The sequence below is a fragment of the Microtus oregoni genome, unplaced genomic scaffold, assembly GCF_018167655.1.
Source record: "Microtus oregoni isolate MIOR12 unplaced genomic scaffold, Mior012 000022F_ref0000154, whole genome shotgun sequence".
In the NCBI taxonomy this organism is placed as follows: Eukaryota; Metazoa; Chordata; class Mammalia; order Rodentia; family Cricetidae; genus Microtus; species Microtus oregoni.
In genome coordinates, this window is record NW_024543081.1 from 3,163,933 (window position 1) to 3,185,224 (window position 21,292).

At 39.5% G+C, this 21,292-nt stretch overlaps 1 protein-coding gene across 1 annotated transcript in view; it reads left to right on the plus strand.

The window, feature by feature from the left end:
- Cpne8 (copine 8) overlaps positions 1-21,292 on the plus strand; it is a 178,238-nt gene that overhangs the window by 64,431 nt on the left and 92,515 nt on the right. Inside the window, exon 6 of the mRNA XM_041672522.1 lies at positions 9,702-9,778. Within this exon, the coding sequence (XP_041528456.1) occupies positions 9,702-9,778 (77 nt within the window). The remainder of the gene's footprint in view (positions 1-9,701; positions 9,779-21,292) is intronic.

Below are 21,292 nucleotides of genomic sequence, written 5' to 3' on the forward strand. Positions count from 1 at the left end.
CATGGTTATGAGGTTCGATATTAATTGTATCGTGAATGCATTCCTCCAAAAGTGATGGCCTTGCCTTTAATGGCCTAATGCTCCTTTTACATGGAGAATTGGTGTTTTCAAAAGCCATACATTCAATTATTATTTGTCTAGCTTCTGAATTGGAGTCGTTTTATTTACTGATGAAGTCAATTTTTGTAATAAACCTGTAAAGGCTTCCTTTTGGTCCTGTATAACTTTAGTAAATGACTCAACTTTCTTTCCAATTTCTCCAATTCTGTCTCAAGCATTCAAAGCTGATGTGTGGCATAAATCCAGCATGTGGTTATCATATACAGATTGTCTTTCTACCACAGCATAATTTTCTTCTCCAGGATTTTGATCTTGGTAGATATCCAAACCTCTAGCTTTACTGCATTTATTTTTCAATAATCTTAGCCTCTTCTCTGAACCAGGTACTCCATTGTAATAGTGGACCAGGCTCTAAAAGAGCTTTAATCAACTTTATCTAGTCGTAAGGGATAATTCTACTACAAACTGACCATGAATTTAACAATTGCTTCACAAAAGCTAAATGCATGCCATATGAGACTATTGCCTCCTTGAATCTCCTTAAATCTAACACTGGTACAGAAGGCCATTCAGCTCTTACTCTATCATTTGGGAATTCCTGTATGGTTACTGGGCATATTAAGGTTGGTTGTTTGAAAACCCTAGGCTGTCCCTCTCTACACATATAATGCAATGTTTAAATTGGTTCTCCATTAAATTTCTGTGTCTGAATTTAAATATCTCCATGATATGTTTTATTTAGTTTTTCTAAGGCCTGTATTTAGCACTCAGATTAATAGACTTTTTAGTGATATATCAGAAATGATAAAGTTGATAATGTTTACAATTGACACTACCTGAATCCCATCTAAGTTAGAGATCCTCTCATTTAATCATTCAATTTTCAAACTGCCTAGCATATTATCATACAGCAATCAAAACCCCATGGTTATGTTGTTTTCCATTTTTAAGCATGTGAAAAAAACTCTCTCTTTAAACTAATTCCTGCCTTTAAGAGTTCTCCACTGCCTTACCAAATCTGCTGCCAAGGTTGACAAGGATGAGAGGCTGCTTGCTGCTGTGTAGAACAGTAGAAGCATGACTGGATTTCAAGCGAGCTATCTAGTTTGGTAGCAACCCAAGAAGGGAGCTTGGGGAGAGCCCACCAGGACAGAAAAAAGAAAAACCTAGTTGGTAGGGCAGTGACTCTGTGCAGCTCCAGTCTCTGCAGATGGCTGTAAAGCCACAGGTAAAGGCTTCTTCATCAATTTGTACCCTGAATATTGTGTGCCAAAGGTAGCATGAATAATAAAAATCTAGGGACAAATATGGGGGTTCAACCTGTAGATCCACTGACTCTTACCTCTACCTCAAACTGAAAATGGGTGATCCTGCCTCCATGAATCCTCAGATTGAGACAGAGAGAGACCTGTCTCCTCCCGTTTTATATTTCTCTCTAGTACTGGTATTAAAGGCATGCACCACCATCGCCTGGCCTCTATGGCTAACTATTGTGGCTGCTGGGATTAAAGGTGTGTACAACCACTGTCTGGTTTGTATGGCTGACTAGTGTGACTGTTTTGCCCTGATCTTCAGGCAAACTTTATTTATTAAAACACAAATGATACACCACTACAGGTGTGTCTAGGATTCCTGTTGGTGTTCCATACTATTTGACATTAAAACTACACAGTGAGTGCCAAAGCATGGTCACAAGGCAAGCTACAATGATTTGGTCTCCTGCTGGACTTTAGAAGATGCCACTGAAATTCTTGTTTCAAATGTAGTGACTGTTCACTGGTTTCCTTTGGCCATTCATCATTGCAAGCATCTTTTTTCTTTATTGCATTCCCTAACTTTTATGCATATAAACTCCTTCCTGCAAGTTAATTTTATTTTATAATTTTATTTGGAAATTAAATGCTTGGGCCATGAAATGTCCTTTCTCATAGGAGCAGGGTCACAAATGGAACCTGGTTCTTTTGTTAGGCTGTACTAAGACTATATACTTACTGAGAGGGGAGAGGAGCTACTGAAAATTCTAGTAAGACATTCTAGTTCAAAAACCATCAGCAATACAAAGTCGTTGAGGCAGGAAGGCTTGGAGTGCACTGCTGTGGCCATCTGTAAAAGTTGATGAGAGCCTGAAGATTCCGTGTGAAAGGGGCACATAAATACAGGATGCTGCAGTTTTATAGGCCATGCTTCTAAAGGTTTCGAGATTTGTTGTTGTATGCTGCTGGAGGGTGATGTGATTTGATTTATGCATTTTAATGATGTGTGCCTGCTGAAGTGAAGAATGAGGTCAGAGAAGCAAGATTGCAATAAAGGATAACAGTTATGAATCTGTTGTAATTTGACTGCATGACTCACATTTGACAATTAAAGCCACTGAAGTGATAAAAGCCGTCCCATCTGGAATGTATTATGGCTGTTTGATTACAGATGACTTCTCTGTCAGATGCAAAATGCGAGACATTTCATGGCTCTCTTGAGTACTGGTGAGAGTACCTGGGTAGACAGTGAAATCAACTACAAAGTGACTGAGGCCAGGGATGAAGATTTAGGGACACCAGGGAAAGAGATTTTGAGTTGAGATGTTCCTCCTCCATCCCAGTAAACTTTCAAATGCAGACATTGGCTAGGTGATGTTCAAAGACTACAGGCAGGGGTCTGGAAAGCAACCAATCAAAAGACTTAGGACTTTGCATACTTTAAAGAGAATATAAGTGGAGAAAATAAGATGACAGGTTCTTGAGGGAACCGACAACTTCAGAGATCCTGTTGGGAAAACATAACCAGACTCATCATTTTCTAAGCCTGTTACTACATGCCACTGCTGGCTCCAGCCCAGGCAATGCTTTATCCTGCACTCAGGCTGGTGATAAGTCCACTTCCTTGTTTGTTCGACTCTAAACCTCCCTTCCCCATCCCTGCTTCCTTTTCCTTGAGTAACCATATGCACTGTTGTCCCATATACACTGTTGTCCCCCATACATTGTTGTTGTCTTAGGAACAATGTTGCTCTTGGGGCTTTTCTGGCTCAAATAGTTACATGTTTTTTTCTCCCTCACATCCATCGGTCACTATTTGAGGACTTTATCCAAGAGCACACAGTATTTGCATCTTTTCTGCCCCTTTAATTTCTTCTAGTCCCCCAACATTTTATATACTAAAAATGTGTTTATTAAATCATTTCTTTCTCTTCTCTTCCCTCCAACCCCTCCCATGTTCCTGTCTTTACTCCCTCTTAAATTCATAGCCTTTTTTAAAACTACTATTGTTACACATGAACATGCATGTGTGTGTGCATATGAATGCACGCATATGCACATACATATATGTGAATGAATATATAGAGTCTGTTTAGCGTTGTATGTACACATGTATTTTTAGCACTTTACCCCTTAGTATTGGATAACCACTAAGACGGTTTGTTCTGAGGATGACTAACTCTCTTTCTGTCAGCAATTGAGAGTTTCCTGTAGTTCTTCATCTACATGGGTAAGACATGGTCAGATTTCCCAAATTCAAGTTGGCATGTCATCCCATGTTGTTCCTTTTCAGGTTTGCTATTGTATAGGTAGCTGTACTATTGAGATTTCATAGATATAGCTTCACTGTCATATATAGAAGACACACTATCACGGCAGGCTTCCTGTTCTTTTGGCTCTTGCAACCTTTCTCTCTCCTCTCCTACAGTGTTCCCTGAGCCTTAGGTGTAGGAGCTGTGGCGATAACAATTGGGGTGGGCACTCCATGGCCAGTTGTCCTCTGCATTTTGATCAGTTGTAGCTTTTTCTAATGGTCTCAATCTGCTTGGGGTGAGAAGGAGACCTTCTTTGAGAATTGAGAGCAAATATACGGACTGCCCCTTTCCTAAACCAGTGTGACTCCCAACTTCATTTTAATTTCTTACCTTATACCCACAGATGAAAGTAGCCCTCAGATTCTTTATGTTAACTTTTAAGAGTCCTTGTCTAACTGTCCCCCCTGTTATCCTCTGATGTCTGGAGGATGAAAAGCTTTTGGATCCATGTCAAATGATGATATCTAGCCTTATAAACATAAAGTATTTACAGTTGATATGTGGGTCAGGTTTCCTATCCCCATGCTAGTAAAATCCAGAATCTGCCTTAGGGTCTTGAATCATACATAGAATTACTTCCTACCTGGTCTCAGCTGGATGACTGTTACATAATTACTCTTTAATTTGCATGAAATGGGATGGCTTATGTGGAAAATTGGCTCTTAATCAGGACTTAGTATCAATAGAGGTACAACTGATAACATTACATAATTAATGTTATTACTTAGTAACACTAAAGTATTTCCGATGTAACACTTACTAGTATTGCATAGAGTTCTTAGTCTACTTCTTTGCATGCCAGGTATTTGCATGTTGCATCTTAAACAGCTTTAAGAACTAGTGTTCCACTGGAGATAATGTGTTTCCTGGAGGTGCTATGTTACACATGAAGCTTCTTCTATTTGTGAATTGTATTGTTTTTTTAAATGTATATTATATGTGTGTGATCATTTTTAAAATAAATTGGCTTTAATCAGTGGATGCCAATTTGTTGAAACCTTGGTTTTCATTCAGTGGCTTAATTAGTTACCTTAATTTGCAGTTTTAGAATGACAAAAATATGTTGAAAATCATCAGTAGTCCTAAAGGAAAATAGATGTAGTTGAAAAATTTTCCAAACGTCTCCTTACAAGTTAGTTTAGAAGATTTTATTAGTGCATTGTAAAGAAGATTAACTTCTGTGGTTCATTAATGTTTTTCTACTAAATGTAAAAACCCTGGGTTTGAAGGGAAGAAATGCTGTTTTTCTCTATTGTTAAACTGTGACAAATTAAAAAAAAATAAAAAAACTGTGACAAATTACTTCTACATAAATATTGACTCCTTTTGTTTAGTGTTGAGTTTTCGGGTCTCCCAAATGACATGACTGTGCCAATAATCGTTTAAAAATTAAGAACCACTACTGAAATGATGTAATACTTTTTTGGCGATTAAAAGTGGTTGCCATACTGAATGCAGTGTATGACATAGCTAACACTTCATTCTTCATAATGATTGATGTGATTTCTAGAAGTTAAGTAAATAGAAAAGAAGTCTGAAATATTAGTAAGTTATTCCAGCAATAGACGTTAGCAGATAATGACAGTGATATGATCTTTATGGACAGGAGTTTGTGTTTTCTCAATATTACCACATTATGTTAAAATACTAAGGATGCGAGGCATTTCTATCATTTGTTTTTAATCTCTTTGTGACTATTTGTATAGATGCATTAAAAATTAGCTAAATGAGTTAAAAATGGATAAAAGCAGATCATGTGATGAAATATAATGGTTAAGTCATGAACTTAACCTTGACTGCTTCCTTTTACTTTGTTGAATTAAAGTGAACCACGAACATAACAATTGAATGTCTTTTAACATAAATTTCCTACTAGTCATGGAAATTATGTATTCAGCCAGGCATCAGCCATTGCTAAAGTAGGAAAACTATTTCAAAATTATCTTTAGTAGAACTGTTGAGAGAAAGAGATCATCCTGTGATATGTTTATAAAATTGATTACTATTAGGTTTGTGATATGTCAGTAGAGTGAAACTCAGAAACTTTGCTTTCAGGTAATAGTTCGAGGTTTGCTGTACCACTGTGTTCAAAATGTCCTGTCTTACATGTGTGTCTATATGTACACTGTGTAGGATAATTTGGTATGTAAGACATATCTGCATTACATCATAGCACTTACTGTGACCTTCCTTGTCTTCAGAATGGAACTGGAGGTGAAGCTATTTCACTTAGATAGTTATAGTATTCCAGTGTTGGATTTTCATAGCAAGTAATACATTATGAGTGTATAATAATGTTTAATTCCAGGGGATAAGAGGGTTATGTTTCAGAAAACTATTCTAAGTGCTTTTCAAATATTGTCTACAGATACTTTCTTCAATAATCCTCCCAGGAATCCATGAAGTCAGAATTATTATGTCCACTGTGTAGATTAGACTGCTAAGGTATAGGGATACTGGTATGTGGTTGAGCTTGGGCATGGTGCAGACAACCAAGACATTCATGTCTGTATTCAATGGTAGTATGTTATCCACTATAGACTCGGTGTGTGTGTGTGTGTGTGTGTGTGTGTGTGTGTGTGTGTGTGTGAGAGAGAGAGAGAGAGAGAGAGAGAGAGAGAAAGAGAGAGAGAGAGAGAGAGAAACCAGCTTTGTTGTTGGTCGCCAGCTCACAAATAATGCTGAGACATCTTATTAATTATGCAAGCTCAGTCTAAGTAGGCTGCCCCACTAGTTCTTAAACTTAACCCATTTTCTATGTTCTTATGTCTTGCCTCGTGCCCTTTTACCTTTCTTTCGTTCTGTATGTCTGAATCCTTCCAAGTCTTTTTGGCGTCTGATGGATGCTTAGATTCTTCTCCTCTTCCTTCCTCCTCCTGCTCCTCTCTCTCTCTCTCTCTCTCTCTCTCTCTCTCTCTCTCTCTTTCTCTCTCGTCCCTCCTATATCTCCTGCCTAGCTATTGACTGTTCAGCTTTTTATTACATCAATTGCAGCAATACATTTTCACACATTGTACAAACAGTACCACAGTCGACCGGGAGAGAGAAGGAGAGATTTGAATAAACTACATATAGGAACCTTTAGCATTTGTACAGTTATTTTACTGCAAAGTGAGTTTCTCTTTAGCATTTAAAAACTTATTTATTTAGTGTGTGTGTGTGTGTGCATACATGCACACATGTACATGTGGCATAGTGTTTGTGTTGAGGTTGGAGGATGGCTGAGAAGAGTTGTTTCCTGCCTATGGATCTCAGGAGTTTACTGGCAGCAAGTGCCCTCTAAGCCATCTCCCTGTGTGCAGAGCTTCCTTCTATTTGTAGAATTTCTAAAGCTCAGAGCAGAAACATAATGCATCCAGAGAATGTAGAAAATTATGAAGCTACAGTATAGAATAAAATTCAGGCAAATAGATTAGTAAATATTTATTCTTCAGAAATAGCTAAAATAATAGATCTAAAGAATTAAGAATGCTACGCTGTGTGTAGACCTAGGAAAGAAGAGAGACACTAATATGCGTGTGTATAATCAGCAGAACCCTGACTGCAGGGATGTGGTGCCCTTTAGTTGTAACACATCTCAAATCTTCTGTGAGAATGAATGATCTGAGCATGCCCACTGGCTATCTGCTGCTTTTTATTCTCATTGTTATTCAATCCCTCCTGCTCCCTCCTCCTCTTTTCATTGCTCTTTTAGCTTTGGCACCAGCCATATTGAGTGTAATAGTCAGATACACTTCAAGTTTCAATGATTCTTAAATATGAAAAAAATGTTTTTCATACATTATAAGACTCTTATTTAAACTATAAAGAATGAATTTAACAAACATTGAATGTTTTCATGGCCATTTTGAGGAGAAAGCAGTAGCTGTTATTATATCATACACTGAAGTATTTCTCAGCTGCCCGAGATTCTCAAGGCTGAATTTGTTCTGCAAGGGCTTAGAGTTAAAGAAGGGAGTACGTTTATTCTTGGAAATACCATCACAACCTAATTATAATGATTCCACAACTGGGTCACAGCACCAGCATAAGAAGCAGTGAGACACAATTTATGGTGCAGTTTGTTTTTATTTCCATCTCTACATACAGCCAAAAATACCTAAAAACACCCACTGAAAGACACTAATTATTTACACATGAGTGTTATATGCAGAGCAGATGTGAGCCATTAAGCCAGCTAAAACACACATTGAATAGAAGTTTCCCACCTCGTGACTGCCTGGTAAATACCATGTGCTGACTTTTGTGCTGTAGGTAGTGAATGCATTGCTTGACACTGACTGTCCATGCCCAGAAATGCAGGGCAAACCCAGAGATGCTGGGAAGATGGGGCAGGATAGGAAAACTGGGAGGATGCCCGTAAGTTCATATTGTAACACACATTTTCCTTATTTAACTATTTTAAGCTTCTCTCTGTGAAGCAATATTGATGCTCCCGCGTTTGCTGGTAGGTGTGTAGGGTGGTACCCATCTTTATTTTGTTCTTTTGTGCAATAGCATACAGCGTTGAATGAGCCTAAGAACTCCATTACTCCAATGACCAAATCCAACTAACATATTTTTGCAGCAGCTTGTGGACATAAATATTGTTAGTAAACATTTCTCTGCAGTGTGTTTTTTTTTTTTCAGCTACTCAGCAGAACAATAATTTCCCAAATGCCAAGCATTTGGAAGACCAAGGATTCAGCTCTAGGTAGCTTTAGGATTATTCGTCTCCCAAATTTTAAATATATATACTAGTGGAATGCAATTTAAGTATAGATTTAATTTTTAATAATTACAATAAGGATTTAAGTTGTTTTGCATCCCTAGAAACCAATTGAAAAGGCCCCGCATTTTAAAGACAGTACATCCTCTGTTAAGTCACCAAGTTCTAGGTTTAGTGTGAACTTCTGAGTCTCTGGGCTGCTCCCTCTGCCTCCAGCTCTACCCTACACAGGAGCAGTTTACCAAATCCGTTTCCCACCACTCACTGCAACCTTGGACTGAGTCTTAGTGCTTTGCTTAATATTCTTTCCCGTCATGAGCCCAGGCTGCCAGCTGGGAGTAGATCCGTGCTGTCTGGACGCTCTGCTCTGTGTCCCTGCACTGACCAAAGCTGTCTGCCTGCCTCCAGTTGTTGAGCCGAGAGATCCTCAACATCATGGTTCTTCACGTACATTTCTTCCCTTGACTTGAGCTGCGTTCTTAGCTCACTGCTGGCTCGCTGATAGTTTTCCCTAGGACCGATCCCACTGTCCTCTCAAGGTTCACTTACTAGTCTACTTGGGCCTTTTTCTCCCGTTTGGACTTAGGACACTCACTCTACACATCGTTTTCCCTGCACCAGGTAATAAGGGATTTTATTTCTCGGCTTGTTGGCTTTATGTGTATCTGAGTGCAGCTCCTCTCGCTGGCTAGAAGTAGAGGCAAGCGGGCTGGACCTAGTGAGCCTCGGATTCATCTTCTGGGTTTTCATTATGGCTCCGAGCAAGCTGCTTTGTTTAAGCCTCAGTTCTCTTCTCCATAAAGCGGGCCCGGTAGTAGCTTCCAGACATGAATTTTAATTTGCGAAGTCATTTTTCTGAAACTCTTGTGAACTCAGTGGCACACCTTGCACATTTGACATATAGATTTATCGACTCTTCAGAAAAATGAAGCATCATATTTAACATGTGCCCTTGATTCACTGGACTTTCCCTTGCTTATTCAATGGCCAGAGCTCCTCCCTGCAGAGCTTTGAGGATAGCCGAGATGTCTGAAGCATCCGGGCTACTCTGAAGCACCGGGCTTCTTCCTATTGCCAGTCTGCTTTCGCAGGGCATGGATCCAGACGGTAGCAGAGCCCTAGTCTTATGGTCTAGTGACACGGCAGTACCTGGAAGCTCAAATAACAAACTGGTTCTGTGACTAAAGTGTGAAATTACATGTGGACTTGGAGGAAAACAGCATGGTAAAATCCATTCATATTGGGCTTATTTTTGGAATTGAGAATTCTGTTTTTCTGTAACAAAAAATGCGAACGTGATGCGCGAGGTATCTATTGCACAATAATCTGGGAACTTATGAGCTTTAATCCTTTTATCTATTTTAGGACTTTCTGGGCCAAGTGTTTTGTACATTGGGGGAGATTGTTGGTTCACAGGGAAGTCGTCTGGAAAAGCCAATAGTGTAAGTACTTTTTAATTCAGACAGTGACATGTCAACTCTGGCGTTTCTATGTTAGCTATTTGGAACTCATGAATATATGGTTATAGAAGAAAAATGAGTTTTAAAATTTTTACTGGAATTTTCTCTTCCGGTAACTAATTTTGGCATTTTAATAAAGAATGTATTCCAGCTGTCATATGCTCTACAAAAAAAAATGTTCAAAAATTAAATTGATCAGATTTGGAAGGAAATGTACTGTATTCTTTTTGTTCATGCTGTTAGATTTAATACTTTATGGAAAATAAATTCACTTCTTTAAGTCAGAACATATGTGTAGCTCTACTTTCAAATCCTTTGTTCAATAATTGTGCTTTTGATGATTGAAATTTTAATAGTTAATTGCGACATTGCTTTCCCTGGGCAGAAATGCATGCAACTATGTTCACTACAATAAAGCATCATTGACGAACCAAAGAAGTGATTGCATCCACAGGCAGTGTGGGGAACCAATGAGTTCACTAAGTGTATAGAAACATGGGTCCATGGTTCCTTACAGATTAGCAGTGAGCTGCACCACCCAGAAGTCCCACCTCAGCAGAAGTGACAGCCTACCAAACACTGTACTGCCTCCTGCATCCGGTACCCTCTGAGACTGCCTGTAGCTGAAGCAGCAGTGTGTGTGGCTGGTGTGTGGTTGTTCACAGTGGTCCCCTCCTTCCAGGAGGGAAGATCAGCAGGACATGTGCCAGCAGCTACTCTGATTTGAGATGGCAGCAGCCATGGCATCCCTAGAGAGCAAAGTACAGAATTCCCTAATTGTTTTTAACAGATGAGTTGGTGGAAGAAGCAGTGTGGGATTCTGATGACTTTGATTTATTTATTTATAAAAATCAGGAGCTCCAGGAAATCCCAATCAACAACGAGAACTAAGCACAATGTCCAAACTTTAGGAAAATTTGAAGCCCTGTCTTCACCACATCACAAAATAAATATGTCAAAGAGACCTGTTTCTCTTTAGCCTCATGGAAGTGAGATTGCCATGTTATGTCTCTCATATTCTATATAACATTTAACTTCATGTGTGTATCAGCAGTATACAAAACAGCTCACAAACAATTCATTTTGACTTCTTTTATTTACCTTGATTCTCCGATTCTCTTATAAAATTATTACCAAATATCCGTTTGAGGTCTTCATTGTATCTATTCCCTTTTAAATATTCTTGTTAAAAGTAACTTATTTCCATCTAGTTATAAAACTTAAATGTTGATTAGTAACATGTATTTATGCTCAGTTTAGTAAGTAATAAAGCCAACTGTGGAGACTAAAGGAAGCAGATTGCCGAAAGATTAAGACTAGCCTGGGTACATTGTGAGAATGTTCCAGAATAGCTAGCCTGGGTACATTGTGAGAATGTTCCAGAATAGCCTGGGTTGTAACGTAAGATCCTGCCTCAAAAATAAAAACAAAACAAAACAAACAAAGAACAAACAAAACCAAACCACCAAAAATATCTTCAAAAAACAAGTGGTAAAGTAATTTTCTAAGTAAATTAAGTGCTTTTAATTCTCGTGACATTTTTTAGTCAAGTGACTAGTGTTCATAAGGATTCCTGGTATAGCATGAATCTAACTTTACTTTTTTCTAAGAAAAAAATTTCACATTACATATTCTACTATCTTAATGGTACCTTTAATATTTTTCAAGAGAGAGCATACACAGTAGAGCATGAAATTTTCATTTCAAATCAGAGAAATGGAAGGGACAACTAGCAATCATATTTTTAAATTGGTGGCTTTATTGAAAAATTATAACTGCTCTATTTTTCCCTCTAGCAAAAGAATTCTTTTATCAATTTTAAACATCTTTTAAAAGTCGAAATTATTATTTTCATTGGGGTGTGTGTGATGGCAATAGTATAGCATAAGACTGTACCCTTGATTCAGCTAACACAAAATTTTCATTGGAAGAGGCAAACAAATGTGAACCCAAGCCAAGAGGTAACAGTACCTAGGGTAATGATTGGAAGGCTAACTAACCTTAGGAGAATTTAGTAGTTACTGAGTTGAGCTGGTTTTGCACGACTGTCCTTTGGGTTTGCTAAGTGGTGTTGAGGCTGGGCAGTCATGAGAGAGAGCCTTAATACCCCGACATGATAAGTGTGGACCCAATTATTGTGTTTCATCTATAGCGGATTTTGAAACAGGACTTGTTTGTTTTGATATTACAGGTATGTCATAGAATGACATATGATGCAGTCTCCTTAGCGTGTGTCCTGACTGAACCGTTTTCTCAGGAAAATAAAGACTAAGTCAATGTTGCATGGTAGGCTTCTTATTTGAGAATGAGATTTTGAGAGATTCCCCAGGACGTGCGCTAGGCAACACGCACCAGTAGAAATGGGTAATGAATTGCAGAGTTGGATATCATAGAGACTGGTCACGAAAGAAGACAGCAGCTATAGAGATTGCAGGAAGGGTGTGTCTGAGGTGAGGCTGTTGAGTACTTTAGACAAGTGGAACAGAGGAAAAGCAAGGGAAGTTGAGACACACTGATGGGTAAGAGAGCAAAGCCAGATGTGACTAGCTTGCTCATGGAATGACACTCTGGGTTTGTTGGAGAAGTACCAAGTAACACACCCACATTCTGTGAGCTCGGCAATTGCTTTAACTTAGGTGAAGAGGGGATTGAAACAATCACATGTAGTCTCCGATCCCACTGTTCAAAAACTCCATCTTTGAGAGCCGCATGTGTCTAGAAGACATAAATGGCCAAAAAAATAAGGCCCACAGGCTAAGATGGAAGTTCAGGGTCTTCCGGTGACGATGCAGTTTCTAGACAAAAGGCACTTTACTCCATTTCCTAAGCTTCTAATGAATTTGTTGTTGTTGTTGTTTGAAAACTTGCAGTTGTGTTGAGAAATCCAGGGAAACACTTTCCCTACAGCTCTGTTGGGTTGTCTGCATTGCCAAGGCAGTTCTCCAAAGAAACTGGACTTCCCATAGATTCTCGCAGCTTCCGACCCACCCTTGTGGATCCACTGACGTCATTTCCGCCTATTTTACCATTTTCCATGATTCCATCTAAGAGGAAAATGGAGGGAAGAAGAAAAAGGTTGGGCAATGTGGCATGCTTATTTCACTTGAAGAGTGAATGACTGTGGACAAAAGGACGAAAAAATATTAATAATACAAAATCAGAAAGACGCTTCTCTGATAGGAAGTTCAGTGGTACCCAGAGACTCCCGAGAAGTGAAGATGTGTGTGTCTCTGTTCCCCAAAGTCCCCTCTCTCTTGGACCACCTCTCACCAGCTGAGCTGACCAGGCAGTCACTCAAAAACAGACAATTTTCAGGCTGTTTCCCAAGGCTAGGGATAGAGATGAGAGCTGCACATTCTCCTGCTTGCAGGCAGTACCTTGACAATAGGGCTAAGAGCTCTGGCAATCTTCCCGTCCTGCTGAGCACACACTTCTGAAATGCAGGCGCCTCCTGAGGTGGGAAATACACCCACAATAAACAAAATTGATTCATCTTGAATTTTAAAACTCTTCCTGTGTTCCATATGTTATTTATCTTAAATAACATTATTCAAATGATTTGACATTTATTTACTCATTCATTTAGGTCACAAACTTTTTTTCGAATTAGTTTCCCCTTTACATTCCAAGTTACTCAGAGCGCCCCTTGTTCTCTTTCCTTTAAATGGCCTGGTTCATATTCTGATGAGATGTTCAGAGGCCTCTTTCCCAGCTTCCTATGCAGCTGAGTTATCACACCTCATCAAACACAGGCTTTTAAATGAATAGTAAAATTGTAAACTTTGGTGATTTAGAGAAGACAAAGTAGCATCCTAAATTATTCATTAATCAAGCCTTTGACAACTAAGCCAGGTTTGACATAAAGGCAAAAAAAGAAAAATAATGTTTCTTGTATGTAGCCCCCATGTCTTGTTAAACAATCATAATTTGAATTTAAACTTAACTAGTCTATTTCTGGGCTTCAGTGATGGCTGTCTTTAAAGATTTAGGTTTTTGTTTTCTTATAAAAAATGCTTTCTAAAATAGTCTCTAAGAACAGAGAACGAACACGAAGTGACTTGGAGTCGTATCTAAAACTGTTTCTTTAATTGTATTAGCATTTCAGCGTTTTTTGCAGTTTTAAGTCCATTTTGTTGGATACAATATATTTACCAAACCTTTAGTACCAAACATTTTTTTGGTGTTTTGCTGCTTAACTTTGTTTGGGACTTTGGCTAGATTCCTGTGGCTTCTGGCCCCTCTTTTGAGAGGTCTCATCATTATTTAGCTTTGCTCTCATTGGGCCCTCTGTTTTCTCATGCTGTGAGATCAGACCCAACTTTCTTTGTCATGTTCTCAGAGCCTTCCCTCATCTATCTTTAAGTGGTGAACTCAGGATAGAGTCAGCTCCAGTTTAAGAATGACTGCGGTTATCATCTGGAGGGAAATGACGATTATGTTCCTCAAGCAATATGTTTTCTCAGTTTGTCCCTTTGAGTCAGGCACACAACAATAGCCTAAAGACACTAAGTAGGTCCCATGTTCTAAATAGTGTTCATAGAAACTAAGTCTTTTAAATTAGTAGACTTTCAGCAGACAAGATCTCAACTGTGACATATTATATCTGCGGGTTACACCAGTGGTATGGACAATTAATTGGACCAAAGGGAAATATACAGCTGTGGTAATGGAGGGGGTTTGCCTAAGATTTGGAGGTAATCAGAAACTGGTTTCTCCATTTCCCAGATTTGTAACTGAAGCAAAATTTGCTTTAAATTCCTCAGCTCCAGTTCCTCTTTAGAAGCACCCTAATAATACACTTTTAACAGGGTTGTAAGAAATAGCAATGCTTTATATAATCAATTTGTCTTGAAGAACTTGGGCTTTAATAAACATTGAAATAGTGGCAACTGTTAATACTGGTGTTTAAAGTATGCAGCAACTTCTAGGAGAAACCTCTTAAACCAATTCCTTAATCTCCTCCCTCTGCTTTCCTCCCTCTTCCCTCTTCCCTCTTCCTTGGTTGTGGCCTTTTCTGTGTGTTAAGATTCAGCAAACTTAGGGAACGGACAATCAAAAATCAAGTTTGATTTTATTATGTAAATTGTTATCTAAGTATAAATATTACAATTATTTTGGCCATTTGAGTTTGTACCTGAATACCAAATTGGATTACTGAGATGAATTCCACTTTTTATTATGTGTGTTTTATGTAAAGATGTGGTTACTGCTAAGTGTCCTAAATTTCTGTAGGGTCAGATGTATGCATGGTCTTACACAAATGCAAAGAAACCAATCTAAAGTTCAGTGTCAGTTAAAAACCTTGGTGTGTGTAAACAGCCCGTGAATGCAAATACACTGTGCATTCATGGGTGATACAGTCTGAGGTCACCTGGGAGAAGGCTTCTGAGAATGACTGAGAAGTTTATCTTCTTCATGGTAGTTGATGTGGAAGAACCTGTATACTCTGGACAGCCCCACGCCTTGTGCTTTGGATCTTGGGCTGCATAAGCATAGGAAAAAGCTGAGAAATACTCACAGGCATGCATTAATTTGTTGTTCAGTGGATGTGCTATGGCTTCCACTTCCTGTCACTTTGACTTCTGTGAAATGGTAGGCTGTCATCCTCTCTGGGAGCCAAAGAGATGCTTCTTCCCTTCAGTTGCTTTGGTTGGCATACTTTATCATGGCAACAGAAAGAACTAAGACAATGTTATTCAATATTTCAAAAATTAATGCATTTCATAGGGACATCAGATATTTGAGCAACACAGGGTAAACAGAAAACTTGTCTCTTTCTGTGGGGTGGGGGAACAGTATCCAAAAAACTGCATGTTCTGTAAAGACCAAGGGTAGTAAATTCTAATAATAATCCCTTGTATGTCTGCCACTAGCTTGTGAACTTTATGTATGATGGGAGTTTAGTACTTAGTTGAAGCAGTTTTTCTGCTTGTTTTTGTGTATAAACTCTGGGAAGAGCTCCAGAAATATAAGTGTTTATTTCCAAAAGGGAAGGTGTCCACAGCAGGATATTCACAGCGGCATTTCACTCTGTGCTATTCAGAAATTCTAGCAGCCACAGTTAGTGTCATGGAGATGAACTTTTCTGGATGGGAAGGTGTAGAAAGACATGGCGAGTCATGAAAATTTGCCCAAAATTTATTTATGTTCATCAAAAAAAAATCTTTGAATGTCACCAATAGAGGCAAAGCTCAGAATGGTTAGTCTGTTATTCTGTGGAGATATGACATTTCCTTCATCCAGATGAGACTTGCATGTAACTCCTATAGACATTCTCATATGAGAAAAATGAAGTAATATTCACTATACTGAGCAAATAATAAACTGGTGAGAGTTCTTATTTCTCTGTCAGATAAAATATGGGCTTAATACATGCCATTCCTGAAAAAAAAAGTCTTTATTGGAAAGTGATTATGGTCAGGAAAATGCTAGACTTGAGTGTGAAAGCTGAAAAGGCCTAGTTATTCCTGATCTTGCTAAGTTCCCCAGTCACCCATCAAATGAACAGCTACAATTCCCTGCTTATATGAGTGGAATTAGGACGGCTTAGACTGGTGTTTGTAGGCCATTTTTATTATGATGAGTTATCATGAATGTGGAAAAAAAATTCAGGAGGTTTTTTTTTCCCCCTCAAAGAGATTCATTCACTTTGGTTTGGAAACTGATTGCAGGTTGTCAGCAAAAGCATAGTTCAAACCAGGGAAATAAAGAGGAATATTTAATCTTGTGCTCCCGAGGTTGATATCACAATGGTAGATGGATAATGGGAGTTGAAGATGATTTTGAAAATGGCCTTCAAATTTCTGTAAATAGCTGGATAGGGCCAGTGTAAATGCAGGGAGTTCAGATAAGAGGAAGGTGTTCCTTTGGGCTTGCCATACTACTCCACAAGCTGTGGAGGCAGGTGGGGCTTTCTGTGCTAGCCTAACCTTCTTGCTTTTGAAATCTTCCTGCCAATGCCATGACTGAAGGTATCAAATAAGACATGATCTATTACTTTGGGAGACAAATTATGAGTTAATTACTACATGTCTTTGTGCACTGAATAAATATCCCAGGTATCAAGTGACTTAAATATCATGACTGTCTTAAAAAATGCTCCCTCTCCAGTGTTTGGTAAACTAAGCAGAAAAACATTTCATAGATACTTAAGTTTCCTTCACGTAGACACCCACAGCTTCTTGTCTCAGCCTTCCCCTCTTGTGTAGGACAGAACTTGAAGATTCTAAATTCCATTTAAGAGTGTAATCAACTTAGCGCTGTGGTGAGGAAACTAGCAGGCAAGGAAAGCTTTTTGTTCACTTGTTTTTGCTGTTATTTTTCGAGACATGGTTTCTCTGTGTAGCCCTGTCTCTCTTGGAACTCACTCTGTAGACCAGGCTGGCCTCAGACTCAGAGATCCACCTGCCTCTGCCTCCTGAGTTCTGGGATTAAAGGCATGTGTCACAACTTTCTGTTCAGTAGTGAGGAAAGATATTTATGGGACAACCTTGGAACATTAACCATTCTGACCTGTAATAGGGGACACACACACACAAAAACCTGTCACTTCTTAAGTATGTTCAGAAGCAAAATGTCCCTGAGAAAAAGACTCCAAGTCCCCTCTTCTGTGGCAGTGACACAATTTTATATGAACAAGACAAATGTCAAGTATATACACTGACAATATGATTGCATCAAGGTATGGTTGAAGGGAAGGTTTTTATTATAGACATTATGGAGAACAGTCAGAGGCATCTAGAAGATTCCAGAACAGGGAGAGAAAGTAGTAGACTGAACATGGCCAGCAGTCTGGACCAGGTCATGAGAGGAGAGAGGAAGGGAACAAGAGAGAAAGACAAAGAGAGTGTGAGCAAAGGAGACCAAGGGTGTGCACAACCGAAACAGCAGGGTTCTAAGGACCATGAGAAGCTGGGAGTAGGGAAACCCATGGTCTGGAAAGAGTTTAGGGTAAGGAGCATGGTCTGAGAAGAGCCAGGATGCCAGCATGGACTCTTAAATGTGCAACAGGAACTCTGATACTGAGGGAGCCCAGAGGCCAGTGTGTGCTTTGGTTTCTAATAATCACCACCTACAGCCCTTTGTTCCTTCCCCCAGTGAGGAGGAAATGGCTCCTTTGGTAGAGGAAAACAGGCTTCACAGGCTTCTGAGGAATGCTGGCTTTTATCTAACTGCCAGAATTTGGACTTGACACCAGGAAATATGCTTGAGTTAATTTGTCAGAACTGTGAAATCTGCCCCTAGCATCCGAGCTTCTGCCTTCTTGTTCTCCTAGTGTAGAATTCCTAGGGGGACAGTATAATTATTTGCCGTCTGTTTTAGGAGTCTGAGGAGAAGGGAGAGGCAGAAGTTTCTCCTCTCCAGCAGTGATTCCTACAGTCAAATCTGAGCTATATATAAAAGTACCTGAAGAAGGAAATGTTTGTAAGAGTGGAGGGTGTTCTTACAGTGTCTGCTGTTACCTTTACCTGCCAACACCCTGTGGGCCAGGTAACAATTGTCGTTATTCTTGTCAGGAAACAGCCAAGAGGGGGGGATTCCAGAGAATCAAAATGTAAATGGATGCCTTTGGCTTCTGAGCTCACATGCTTAGCCATAACACCTGGTGTTGCCATCAACACACTGTGTTTATTAACAGCTTTGAAGGAAGTTACAAAGCCCATTTTGTGCTGGTAACATAAAAGATTTCATTAGGAAATCAAGGACTCCAACTCTCAAGAATGAGCCTCCCCTTCCCATATGTCTCCCCTCCCTGCTTCAAGCATGGCCCTTTGCCCCATCTTTCCTTAAGGTGAACTGGGCTGACCTGTGGTACGTGGAGACACCACAGTATAATTATGGAAGACAAAACATGTGCAAAAAAAAAATCCTTCCAATTTGGGAATGAATCAGACAAGGACGCGGTTCTTCCTTGAAGAATCATCGCTTTCGATCTTCAATGTGGTGACCCAAGAGCGCCCAGTGTCCCCCTCATCGCTGTCTCATTCTGGTACTGTAGGCTTCCTTGCTTTAATGTTTTGTTTTTGTCTTTCTTTGGTGAGCCTTCCATCCCTGAAACAGCTGAAATCTGTGGCTCTTCACAGTGTCAAAATGTATACAACAACAAATTCACAAAGTTCGGTGGTTTCAAGGGAAACAATTTGTCAGCGAATTCCACCTACTCCAGTATCCCGGCTGAGGCAAATGTAGGTTATTTTATTCCACTCTTAATGGCTAATATTAACTATAATGTTAATAATGGATCCTAGCTCAGGACACACCGTAAACATGTCTATGTCCCTACACGCATAGATGCGTTTTGGGGAATGAAAACAAATGAAAGAGTCCCAAAGGATTCAGAGCTGGGCTGAGACAGAGCCTTATGGGTAAGAAGGAAGCAGCCCAGTGTCTGGAGGAGCTGTCGCTGGAGCTGCTGAGGTGACACCAGAGAGCAAATCTCTAAAGTCTAGCCACAGGGGAAGGCTGAACTGTGGTCTGAGAACAGGAAGCAGTAGGTTCAAGTCCAGACAAGGGAAAAGGTCCAATACGCTGCATCAATAGCACGGGCCTGAGTGGAGCTGAAGCTTTGAGGACTGGCAGGGACTTTTCTGTTTGCCAGTGTTTGGTGCCAACACCAGGTATCAGATGACGGTTTGGTGTAGAGCTGGATTGTCACAGAGTTAGGCATGTATAATTTATGAGGTCCATGCAGGAGAATTGTACCATTCCTGGGTCTGTGTGTCTTGTAAATTCTTGCTTTCGGTTTTTTCTGACTTGATTTTAACATGCCCATGGCTGTCATAGTCTCAATTCACCTAAATAAGCTAACAGGGTGGCTCCTTTTCCATTCCCCCAGATAAGTTATTTGTAGCTTGTGGGTTCACCTAGGGGCTATAATCATCTTCCTGCCTAAAATGGAGTCGAACTGCTTATGAAATGGAGGGAGTGTCCTAGGGCAAGGCATTTCGAAACCTGAAAATCCACCATTTAATATAGTATTGAGTAACTTCTAGTGGGCAATGCCTGATCTCAACCTCGTCCCTCACAAGCTTTGTGCACACTCCAAGGCTCATATTGTCCTTGCAGGAAGAGACATAGATATGGTGTTAGTTTTTGTGTGTTTGTTTCGTGACCCCTGTATATTCAGTCTTCACGGAGGCACAGTGTCTGTCATTCTAGAACTAGGTACAGTCAAGGGACGTCAGTCTCTGAGAATACACCCCAGTGAGTGGAAAACCTTAACTATACCCGAATGCCTGATCTCTGCTTTGAGAGCAGTGTCGATCACACGCTCTGTAATCACAGAAGCCGTGCAATTGGATCTTAATTCAGACTAAGTCAGTCTGAGGCAGGATTCCAAATACAGATAACTGTGCAGGCAACTGGCATTTCTAAATAAAGTCCCTTCTCATGTAGGCTTTCAGCCCTTTGGGCAAATGGATCCAGTTGTGGTTTTAAAAATAAGCTTGCAGTTATACTTGGCGGCATCGATTTTTTTCTGAGTCATATTAAAGTCCATTCCCTGCCTTGTAAACATCTTCGATGACTTGTTTGTTTGTTTCTAAATTCTCTGTTGTTTTTCTTAAGCACAAAAGCTCAAATCCTGGGTAAAATAGGACAACAGAGAAATGGTTATGGTTTTTCTTTCTTTCATGATGCAGGACACATGTAGCTCGCTGGAGCAAACCAAGAACATTCTTCTAGCACAAGCTGGAGGCCAAGATCTTTCCCATTCCATCCCCAAATAACAATTGCCAAAAACCTTAAAAAGAGAAACATCACACCCCTGTTACTATACAGGTTTTCTGTATATTCTTATGAAGAATAATAATTCAATATATGTTTATGAAAATAAATAATGTGTAGTAATAGATTTCTATGCATTTCTTGCTAAGCATTTTATTTTGTTTTACATTCTCTGGTGCTGGGAATCAAACTCATGACCTAAAGTATGCTGGGAAAACTCTGTTCTGGTGAAACACACCTCTTCTGTTTGTTCTGCATGTAAGAGCCTTACATTTGTTTTTTAAGAGTTGGGATGAAGGTTTTAGATTATAAAACCCTTGCTATAAATGGAATCACTATAATATAAAGGCAGAGAGTAAGTTCAGTAATAGTAGCTTAATATTTCTATAAATAGATAGGTAATCTAGCTCATCAAAGCCACATAAATAACATCTTAAATACTTTTGACATATGAGGTGTTTAAGAATCGCCATTCTGAAGCCGGGAGGTGGTGGCACACGCCTTTAATCCAGCACTCAGGAGGCAGAGACAGGCGGATCTCTGTGAGTATGAGGTCAGCCTGGTCTAAAAGAGCTAGGTCCAGGACAGACTCCAAAGCTACAGAGAAGCCCTGTCTTAAAAAACAAACAAAAAAAAAACATTCTGATAATCAAAGCAATTAATAAACCAATTTGGCTTTGAGAGGTCAGTGCCAATCTGTCTCAAAGCATACACAGCAAGATTTTCATAACAGATCAATTGTCAAAAGTACAAGACAAGATTGTGTGAGAC